This window comes from Argopecten irradians, chromosome 13 (assembly GCF_041381155.1).
Source record: "Argopecten irradians isolate NY chromosome 13, Ai_NY, whole genome shotgun sequence".
NCBI classification, from domain to species: Eukaryota; Metazoa; Mollusca; class Bivalvia; order Pectinida; family Pectinidae; genus Argopecten; species Argopecten irradians.
The window spans coordinates 5,817,721-5,829,787 of record NC_091146.1 but is presented as its reverse complement, the minus strand read 5'-3'; the positions used below and the strand labels follow the sequence as shown (position 1 = coordinate 5,829,787).

The 12,067-nt window shown below is 33.4% G+C and overlaps 1 protein-coding gene across 1 annotated transcript; it reads left to right on the top strand.

Annotated features, from left to right (window-relative positions):
- The first annotated feature begins 3,237 nt into the window (after positions 1-3,237).
- On the top strand, positions 3,238-11,439 carry LOC138306135 (procathepsin L-like). The gene is made up of 8 exons (XM_069246518.1): positions 3,238-3,324; positions 5,330-5,472; positions 6,214-6,319; positions 6,745-6,894; positions 7,668-7,791; positions 9,920-10,020; positions 10,655-10,929; positions 11,239-11,439. The coding sequence occupies exons 2-8, from the start codon at positions 5,330-5,332 to the stop codon at positions 11,336-11,338; spliced, it is 999 nt and encodes a 332-aa protein (XP_069102619.1). The 5' UTR covers positions 3,238-3,324; the 3' UTR covers positions 11,339-11,439.
- Positions 11,440-12,067: the final 628 nt, after the last annotated feature.

The following is a 12,067-nucleotide window of genomic DNA, read 5'->3' as shown; positions in this document are numbered from 1 at the left end:
ATATATGTCGTTTTAGACTGAATCACACAAATTAAGATAACTCCCCATCATTATATTAATCAACAGCGCAGCGAATACTGCTGAATGTCAAAGCAATTGCGGAGACTATTGTGATAAGATGTATAATTTATCCTGCTTCAATTTTGTTATTGCGTTTTGAACAGTCAGTTTGTTGCTTCATTTTTTTTATTTCTAAAAGCATACTTTATTTTTGTAACGATTGTTCTAAGCAGTGTAGCCAATAGCAGTTTACTTTTATATAATTATAGAAATTATTCATCACTCCCAATTATTAGTTCTATCCAGAATGTGTTATCTTTATCGGTAAAATATAAGGTAAAATATTACCCAGTATCCTATATTTATATTTTTCTTACTTTTTAGAATGATTCTTTTGTATTCTTGCATTTAAACTTAGGAGTGTCGTGTTGATTATTTAGGACCATACATACGTGTATTATTCGAGATTAATAACTCCTATGTTGTCGTTATCAAAGATGCTCCACCGCCGACAGAGCATACATGATATTCAACATTTGAACAATAATTGGTGTTTAATCGTGTATATATATGCCAAATTAACACAAAAAGTACATAAAATAATTAATTTCACCATTGGTGCATGCGCAATCATTACTTCACTCCATATAAGATATAGTGCCACGGAATTAATTCGGCATGCAATTAATTAATTTTCATATTTTTAACTTTAAGTAAAATTAGAAGCTCAAACTTTTCAATGGTAGTAATGGTGTAAAGAAAGTCACTTTTGTAACTGAAAAAAAGCTTAATCGTCTGCTCCTGTTTTTGATATTGAAAAATGCCATTTGTCAGTGGTGGAGCATCTTTAAGGTATTCCTATTGAAATTATATATATAATTGATAATGCAACTGATACAGCCATGGTATGATAGACTCTAGTCAATATCCCAACGTCATAATTCTGATTGTCATACCGGAAACACAATAAATAATGCATCAACATTACGTAGAATTCACATTTAAAACGATACCTGTTATATTTTTAGAAAACTCTCTTGCGCGTGCGATTTATTTTCGCAAAATTCATGAAAGTTTATCTATGCAAAGTGATTTCTTAGGCAAGTCTTGCACAATAAATAAAAAAAAAACATTTTCATTCAATTTAAAAGCCGAAATTTTTCTGCGAACATATTTTCAAATGGAAATCGCAAAACGCGAAAGAAAGTTGGTTTACAGCATATGAAGTATTGAAATAGTCAACTAAACTAAATACGCTATAATGACAGTCATAGTCCTAAATGCATCTGAAGGAATGCGGTAATTATATATATAAATATTGCAGTTTTCTGTGAAAATTGAGGCCATTATTAGCCGCGGAGATAGTAATGGGGTTTTGTATTTATAAAAGGCCCTATCATGTTTGCTTGATGACATATGTGGGTATAATTGTTTATATATGTTATGAAAAAGAAGGGATGTATGCACATTTAATGTGTGGAGAAAAACGTACAAATTAACTACAGCTAACATTAGATGGGTGACAATCAGCTCACATGTAGTTTTGTATAGTATTACTTACACATGGTATTTAAATAAAACGTGTGCCATCGTGATTTCAATCAAATGTTTCCTATAAAAGGCCCACATCGTTAACTCTTTTCCGGATTCCACCCCCGATGCAGTCATTAGTGTCGCCTGCAAAAGCTCATCTTTATAAGTACATTTACAGTTTTGGTATTATTGTATAGATTGGCGTATATATTGAAATCAAAGCCAAAGTGCAACACGTCGCAATTTTGCAAGTTGAACATATCAGTATATGTATTGCAACGTAAACAAAAGTCGATAAGGGGGAAGAAGGATAATGAAATCAGAGTCAACAACAGTACGAAAAAACAGTTAATAGTATCCACATCCTACAAAAGAACCTTCAGCCTGTCAAAATACTGATCCTGCCTTCATTTTCATGTTGATGATATGAACTCATAATAAACCATTCAGTTTAAATACAATTCAAATTGTATAACACATAACACATTTTTTTTCTGAAGGAAGAATTAACAAAAACTACAAAATACGTGCATATGTCTTTCCAACGTTATCACATTAATACATTTTCTTTCTAACGAACGCAACATTTCGTTGAATTTGAATATGATATTTGTTAAATTACACTCATTTTGCGTATTTTGACTTACTTTTTTATTTTATTTTTTTTATTTCGTAGCTATTATCTTAAGCGATTAAATGAAAGGTTGGAAAATCATACAATCTTATAGAAATGTCATTATTCTCACTTTCGTTTCATGGCGGACCAGACAATAACCGCACAGGCACAACGTCCTGTTGACCTTTCAGATTGGGCAACACAATTGAGTTCCTTTGACGGGGACAAAGTAGATTTCAGAAATGTTAGAATCAGTTTTGTGTCCGTAGTGATTTCTCCATTAGCACACAACATATATGCATGTATTTGCATGAATGTAGCATATTAGTCGATGTGGTCAGATTGAGCAATTTGACATAAACATGGAGTATAGAGGCCTTCAGAATGCATCATCCCGATTCCTCTAAGAATCGAAGTTAGAATAGCAATATGTATCTGAATTAAATCGCTCTCTCAAAATGTTGCTTCCAATACCATATTTAACATTGGATAGTACATATTCTATTACGAAATACTTCTTGGTACTTTCATGGTTAGCCAGTCATTACAATGATATGATGTCATTTTTTTATATTTCTGGTTTCAAAACCATCATCAACGAATGATTATGACAATAATCATACAATGCAGTATACTGATGCAAATCGCTCATGCTAAACCTCACGATACATCGTGTGGCTAGTTATCATGGATGCATTATGGAAATCTATTATGAAAAGGTATGTAACAAATGCGTTATCGGGTATGTTACTGATATCAGTATCTCTATCCACTCCAGACAATATACAAATCACAGGATGTATACCTCATGTATATACTCGTGTGTAATCATAGGACCGAAGCATGTGTTCAATCAGATGACCAATCACCACATGGGACCTGAACTAATTTGATTATAAAAAAATAAAATATCAGTAAATAAATAAAACAAAATTTGAAGAAAAACATTTTGATTCCTTCTCATACTCACGTCTTCTGATTAAATTCATATTGTAATGTTTTACATTGCTGCTATTGTCATATTGCCTCTCTACTCTGAGCTCATAAAATGTGTATTCTCTGGTGTGTACCCCACGCAGTGGATACCCGCGATGATACGGATGGGTATAAATGGACCAATCACTTGTACTCACCTCACTTGTAGGAGGTGATCCCAGCTTGGAGAACATACTAAGGTATTTCATAATTAACTTTTTATCATGTTCCACAATTCTTATGTACACCATTATTCTTTTTAATTACACAGTCTATTTAAGTACTCAGAAGTTCTAATGATATAGACAAGGATTCCTTCAATTTATCTTTAAAATATAACTTGGCACGCATACCCATTCAATTTGAAGATTTTCAGCAATATATATTTGCCTTTTATTTCAACTCGTTGCTTTTATAAGGATTTATGCGATGATGATGCAAAAGATCGCAGATATGTGTTCTGTTTTAAGAAAATTACCTGTTTGTTTTACACTCAATGTTAATTGTAAATACAAATACTACGTCAGTATACTTCTTTCTTGTTTCTAAATTGATAAGATAGCCGTGACATTGTAGGTGTTAAGGATGTATAATGGATATATATAAGTAATGATAAATGGAATCAACTATAGACACGAACGCCGATCCCTGTGTTATACATCACATATAACACTTTTCATTTGCATGCTGATATTAAGTTATTTTAAAACTGTAAAATATTTGATAAGATGTTTTCCTGTTGTAACATATACATGTACGTACAGTTGGTAGTTTGGATACTGAAATACGGTATCAATTTATTTAATTTGCAAGTTTACACCAGATATATGGGCAAAGTTACCATGTAATGGCGATAAAAAAGCGTAAAAGTCAGGTTCATCTGTCAGGGCTCAGTCAGTAAGATAATACAATTAAACATAGAAAAGTTTCATGCATGAAGCATTATTACCTACTATAGTACAAGAAAAAAAATATCGAATTAAAGTTGTGGTATTTTGCAAATTCCGTATTTGCATATTATCTGCTTTTGTGGGTAGGTATCGATTGTAACGTCATGTGTTTGCGAGCGTAATGTCATATGTTTAGGAGAAAATGACGTGAACTGCGCTCATAAAATAATGGCGTAACAATCGATACCTACCCGTAAGGGAACGAACTCATATGCAAAGAAGGAATATTGTTATTTTTAGTGGGTTGTTTAGTATAGGTGATGGAGTCTGTAAACCAGCATACAATTGCGCTGACAAAAAATCGCGAAAATGAGAACGTGTGAAATCCATATCGAACCGTAGAACTGTAGCTCATGAAAGCAGATATTCCTGAACAATAGTTACATGTGGCGATGTTTTATCAGGACACAATACAATCTGCCTGAGATACGATGACCTTACGTCTGATAACATGTTCGGAACTGTATATTTCTCTAATCACATGTCCCAACTATCAGGACATTTGAGTGGACGATTTTGGTGAATCATTATCCCAAATTAGGGTTGTCATGCAATGTGTATTGCATATATAGTTTATATAAAGAAAAAAAATGAATAATCTAATTCTTTCAAAGTCATTTGGTACTTTTCATATTTTCGCAATGAGATTACTAAAACACTAGCCAATGTTCACTATTTGAACATTAATTGATTGAATCCGGTGTTTATTAATGCTATACGTTATATAAGCCCTTTGATAAACAGAAGTGTAATAGTACATGGAAGCTATCTCTCTGAATATTAATGATGTTACTCGTTTGTAATTATAAGTTGAATTTACTTCCTATCCCACTTTATATACTCAAACTCCGCTTGCATAATTATTTATTGCTTTCAACGTTATATTATTTGTTTACTTTGCCATCCTGTATTTCCTATTCTTAATTCTATAGTACGCGACCATGCTTGTATGGTGCTTAGTAAGGGGACAGACTTCCTTTATAGAACATCGACAACCTAGTTAGTAATAAAGGACATCATGATAATCAACGTCCAATTCTGTCCGACTTTGCTAAGATAGAATCAAACTTTAAACAACAGAAAAGATTGTGGCATATGAAATGGCATTATATAGGTATAACCAGACTGTTGTTTGTGTCTTATAGATGCTCCGTTTAGTGTGTATCGCCGCCGTGTTGGTAGCAGCCATGACATTATATAGGTATAACCAGGCTGTTGTTTGTGTCTTATAGATGCTCCGTTTAGTGTGTTATAGATGCTCCGTTTAGTGTGTATCGCCGCCGTGTTGGTAGCAGCCATGGCTCTGCCTATCACTGACGTGAAGCTGGATGACGAATGGAACATCTTTAAGACGATGTACAAGAAGGAATATAACCTGATGGGCGAAGCCATGATGAGGTATGTCCTTGTTGTATTCATCAAAACCCTGAAGTGTACTTGTTTAGCGATTATTGTAGGGCTGAGTACGTCAGATAAATTACAATTGGTTGTTTCAATTTGATTGATCCACATATAATGAGCATATCAATAGTTAATAGCAGTCATGTAGGAAGAAGAAATCCTTCACTTGTGTTTTATCTTGCAAAAAAAGAATGGTTCATACAAGAACGTTCATAGTCTAATGATGTTACCTTATGTAGTAAAGAAATACGTTTTTTTTTTAAAAACTCAATAATAATGATTCCCTTCAAGAATCCACCCTAATGTATTGACATGCAGTACATAGAAAGTACCTCCCCTCTCGATGACATTACTGAAGTATATTGGAAATAATATAATTAAAACGATAGACGATTAAAAGCCTAGTGAGTGTCCGACACAGATATTGAAAGTTATTTGACAACTATTTCAACACCAGGATATCTATATTTATAGTTTAAGCCAAGATATAAAAATAAATGTATGCAAGATCTCCTTTGTAACAATATAGGTTCATTATGCTGTATTGTTCCTTTGCGTAGTAATATCTAGGAAATACAGAACGGTTTAGAATTCAATAAATTTGGGATTCTTCAAAACAAATTTCTGTTCATGCATTCACATGTAAATAGTTAGTTCACAAAACTAGTTTGGTCAACTCTAAAGCTAGAGAGGTTAAAATTGATGTTTACAACGAAATTTTTCTGATTTTTATTTCAGACGTCAGATCTGGGAGAGCAATGTCCGATTGATTCAGAAGCACAACCTGGAATTTGACCGTGGCGTCAACACCTACACCCTGGGTATGAACGAGTACGGAGACATGGTAAGTTGTGATTTCTTTAAACCATTTTTAAATGTGTCACGCCCTTATTGAATTGCAGATTTACCTCCCTTATGATAAAACACATTGTGTACGTCATTATTTTTTGTGCGAAACATGAGTCAATAAAAATGATGATACTCTCGCAAACATTAGTGATCAATAAAGGTAGATAACTCTGTAATCTACAAAAATGAATTATTCTGAATAACATATTCAGAAAAATAGCATACAGTTGTAGCTGTTAAAATGACTGCCAGCAGAGTTGTAGTTAATACTGTGGATATTTGTCATAGAATTCCCGTTGCAATGACACGAATAATAATTAAACATAATTTAACGATTTTATCAGTTGCCTCGCTGCGACATCATGACTTTGAAAAGACAAATATACATTTCAACTATATCGACATTTCTGTGTTCTCAAGACCAATGAGGAATTCGTCCAAACAATGAATGGTTACCTGATGAGGAACTCCTCCAGTGGCAGCCTATTCCTCCCCCCCAGTAACGTCCAGGACCTGCCCACCACGGTCGACTGGAGAACAAAGGGTTACGTCACTCCAGTGAAAAATCAGGTTAGTAGTTATCATGTGTTTGTTGGTTTGTTTTCTTTGCTTTTTTACACCAGCAAATAGCTCGATACTATTACTGGTATTTGTTTGCAGCAATGAGCGAAATACATGATCTATTTAACAATAATTTTAATCACTATTGTTATTACATACAACGAAAAAAATCTATATTTTTAGAAATGCACTTTGTTTCGGTTTTAATGCTCTATCTTGTTTGGTCAAACAATGTGGAAGAGACAGGGAATTCCCTGTTTCTATTTATAGCCAAGTTACCGGATTTGCAATGTCAACCTCTGAACAGGTGTTCATCGGTCTCAGGTTGACATTGGATTTTGTCAAGACCTGACCGAGCGGTCTCGACCAATCAGAAAACGGCAAAACTCACAGTTATATAACAATGCATAACCAATCAGATAACGTCTCATTTTTTGCGATTGCTACGAGCGTTCTCCCCTGTGAGGAAGGCTCTTGACTCTGCCCCCTGGCAAAGACACACTGTAGTTTCAATTGGTACTTTTCGCTCATGTTAGCGTTCAGTTTAAGAGGTGGGACGACTGGGTTGTCAGTATAGTAACAGTTTGTATCTAGCATCATGCGTCAGTGAGATAACACTGTAAAATGGTGAATAATTTTAACTATTGCAAAACGACCCAATACGAACATACCACAGTCTCCCAAAACATTACATACATGGGCGCCTATCCTTGAATTTCCCTAGCGGTTTACACGACGTATATAAAATAAATCCAACTAAATGTGAAACTATGATGTTTTAGGGTCAGTGTGGATCCTGCTGGGCTTTCTCCACCACCGGATCTCTAGAGGGACAGACATTCAAGAAGACTGGCAAATTAGTCTCATTGTCTGAACAGAATCTCGTTGATTGTTCTTCCAGAGAAGGTATGTTGTATACTATCTTAATGAGCGTTGTTGCTAGCTCCATTCTTTTTTCGTCTTTTTCGTTCACTCAGAGAAGAACAATAACATAACCATCAGAACCATCATTTTTAACTTTGATTCATAAACAAAGATCTTAATGATAAATCGATGTGTTATTCTTGTATAAAAAAACTATTGTCTGTGCTGTACTGCATATGTATGTTGCAAGATAAGAAACAAAAATAGTCCAGTAAAAATACGAAAAATAGAGGCCTAACCTCCAAATTATTGCAACAGAATTTGTGTTCTGCTTTTTGATTTGGAGGATCTGAGTATTTTACCATGAAAAAAGTCGATAAAAATAATATGTACGGAAAGTAGTTTTTTCAACACTCGAAAAATAAGAAAATATATAGAAATTACACTTTTGACCACTTTTAAAGTACAATATCTGCTATTTTTACAATACTTTAAATATGAAATCGGGTATATAGTAAGGCATACTTTAGGTTAGCACAAATAAATTAAAATGATACAATCATTTCAGTCAATCCAAGAAATAAAGAAGGACGAAAACGGCCCGAAACCTTTTGAATTTAGCTAGCATTACCGTTTTTGTTCTTTTTAGATGCAAACATTTATAAAATCTTACCCTGAACTATATCAGTATATGTTTTATGCCTTAAAGAATCACATTTTCTTTGATATTAATGCATGATCGATAATACATTAGCTAGAAAAACCTAAATATTAACATGTCAAGTTGATTGATCGTGCCAATTTGAAGTGTTTTTATACTTAGAATGTTGGCAAAACACCAATTTTGGTAGTTAATATTTCGGAAAATAAAAAAGTAAATGCTTCCATATGTTATATTCCTTTTTTTGTATTAATTGTACTTGTTATTTTTATCATTTATTGAAAAAACGGTATAAATATGCACATCTTATTTAGTAGTAAAAACTTCCTATCACGTTAATTTGGCTGAATACCACAACATGTCTATAAATCTGCAATGCAAAAATCTTAATTTTTCGAATATGCTTTTTTCGTTTGTCATACAAATAAATCAGTCAGTAAATAAATCAGAACTGTGATGATTTTCAGCTATAAAATTGAACTTGAACTTTTATTTTAATCTTTTATCTCATTTAAAATTATATAACCCCCATCCAGTTACATTATGGAAAAATGAAAAACTGACCTATGCAAATATTTGATAAAGAATAAAATTAAATCTCACTTTATAAAGAGCGCTCCGTTATGGTGGTAATATCTGCCAAAGGATTTTGCAATGTGATTAGTCACGAAATAGATACTCACATTTTTGACATTTCAACTTAAGGACTTAGACAATTAGAGAAGTTTAGTCAAATTGGCAATAAATGAGGATATTTGGGGATATCTTGATATAGTAGTCTCTTTGAGGTGAGTATAGCCTACATAGAATCTGAATTAATAACTATCCAAACACTTGAGACGGTACTTACTGAATAATTCATAATTCTTGAATGAAAAAGACATACACATGTATTATTCAATTTGGACTTCACAATGTCCTTGGAAAAGGACAACTTTGAACAACCATATTATCTCAGGTAGTAAAAGTAAAATGTTTTACTTTTAAAGCCTTTAACCAACAAGTTTTATATCAAAAGATTCCACAAAAATGAGTATCAATTGTAGTGTTGATAATAATATTTTTTATCTTAACAATCCAACAAAAGCATATTTGGCTGTTGAAAGGGCATAATTATGCAATTTTCATGCTGTCATACTTTTTCCCTGTGTTGATTTCAACTTATGTTTTTGGCAATCTGTGCTGTCCTTATAACGTTCTTGCCATATATCTCTATTTTCTGATTTTTTGGGGGTCAAGAAAAACACTTTCCCAAATTTTTATTTGTGGCGACTTTTTTTTCTTGTATAAAACAAAGTCAGATCTGTATGAAAAACAAAGAAAAAATTATGTTGCAATTATTTTTGGGTAACACCTTATCTTTACTGGACTAAAAAGTCGATATATTTAGGTACATACAAAAGTGAATTTCTATATTCCGAAAGGTTAGTTTCATTTGTTATTTCATGTTATTACAATAAAAAGCATCATGTTTGAAGGTCAGTACGCCTACTATTTATTATATTACAGGTAACCACGGATGTAAGGGAGGGTTGATGGACCAAGGTTTTCAGTACATCAAGATCAACAACGGAATTGATACCGAATCATCATACCCGTACAGAGCTAAAGTACGATAGTTTTCTCACCACTTGAAGGTTCACTTCCGATTCCCTTTCAGACGAAAATAATTGATTTCTATATGTTATACTCATTTCTATTTTTTAGAGATTTTAATTGATGTTTGCATAACCTGCAAGAATTTTAATATAAAGTCACGGGAAACTTTGAAAGTAGCACAGTTATTGGCTAAATAAACTATTGGCTAAGATATGAATGCTCCACACACGATTTTTTTTTGTTTTGTTATCAGTAGAGGAACGTTCGTCATTAGTAAATTATCAAACTATTGCAATTGGATAATTAAAAAAAAAATGGGGGGGGGGGGGGGGGGGGGGGGGGTGAAGTCATAGTCAAAACACGGACGGGGATTCATTCCAATACTTTAATGATCGTATGGAAGCAAAGCTGGGAGCCTCATAACACGATTAATAGATATTCAATCCTTGTTATAATGTTTACATCGCATATTGTACGCATCTTAAATGAATAACAAAGACATCCTAGGTATATACGTATACTACTAATTTTGACATACATGTACTGTGTTTTATTACTTTATATACACAGCAAAATATCAACGTTTTTCAATTAAATGATATTGATATATATATATAGTAATAGATATTTCATACATTTTTCCAGACTGGATTTTTCTGCAAATTCAAGAAAAGCGATGTTGGAGCGACAGATACCGGATATACTGATATCAAGAGCAAGAGTGAATCAGATTTACAGAGCGCCGTAGCAACCGTGGGACCGATTTCCGTTGCCATGGACGCCGGACACAAGTCATTCCAACTTTACAGATCCGGAATATACACAGAAAAGGAGTGCAGTTCTACCAGGCTTGATCACGGTGTACTAGCTGTCGGATACGGAACAGATGGAGGACAGGATTATTGGCTAGTCAAGAACAGGCAAGTTATCTCCCTTTGTTCAGTATATTTTTAGTCAAACTGTGTGTATATGATATCAGATTAAATTTCATGGAAAGCTACACTGTCTTTAAATGAGTGTTTAAAATATTTCTAAAGTGACTTAAAATTCAAATATATTTTATATTAATTATAGATCTTTGGATGTCGTGGAAAAATTACCCTTTTCTCTCAATTGATAAGATAAGAAATGTTTCCTTGATCTTTACCTTTCCCTTTTTTATTTTTTGTTACTATTGTTATCGATATTGCAAATCGATTTATACTCATTTTGCTTTTGTTTTCTTTTAGCTGGGGAACCAAGTGGGGAATGGAAGGATATGTGAAAATAGCACGTAACCAGGGCAACATGTGTGGTTTGGCTACACAGGCTAGTTACCCTACGGTCTAAAACATAAAGAAGTTTTGATCCAAAGACATTCATCATTTCTTCATCTTTTACTAAATTCATTGTTCATATTTCACCTTTATACCAATAAATATTTATTTGTTTTCTGTTTCCTGCTGCCGTTACTCGACTGAATCCATTACGTTGAACTGAGGACAGATGATAAAGGTTTAAGAGAATCCATCACACGTAGACATACAATGTACCTGCACAACTTACAATTCTATCTAGATGATTGATGTAATAATTAACAAATATTTGCTATGACCTAATGAAAAAGGAAGTTTATACAAATATCCATTGTCTTTTCGAAAATAAGTAGAGAAATGGGAACACCTTCAAAACGTTACATGCTTATGTTCTAAATGACCTAAACGTTCGATACATTTGTATAGGCACAATAATATGGACATTGACCTACGTGTATACCCCGTCATGAGTTCATAGTACCGGAGTATAAGATACCAAAGTGGTGACACGGTAACTACACATTATGGTTCGTTCTGAGGTCGTTGCTAATTCAGATAAGGTATGGCATGCAGGTACTCCATCGGCAATGACAAATGTTCAAATCTTGATAAGAACTGGGTAGGGTTTTACGTAATGACTAAATTTGACAGTCCTTAGAGGTTTTCCAGCACTTACATGTTTGTATTTTGAGGTACAATTTAGAACGTAGGCCTGATAAGAAGAGCTGTTTACTTTGTCCATTTTTTCGAGACACAAATAACG

Excerpts from the sequence above, each read along its gene's own strand:
- LOC138306135 (XM_069246518.1), top strand. The coding sequence starts at position 5,330 with ATGCTCCGTTTAGTGTGTATCGCCGCCGTGTTGGTAGCAGCCATGGCT. Across the intron at positions 5,473-6,213 it reads ATGGGCGAAGCCATGATGAG|ACGTCAGATCTGGGAGAGCA; the intron begins GTATGTCCTTGT and ends TTTTTATTTCAG. Across the intron at positions 6,320-6,744 it reads TGAACGAGTACGGAGACATG|ACCAATGAGGAATTCGTCCA; the intron begins GTAAGTTGTGAT and ends TGTGTTCTCAAG.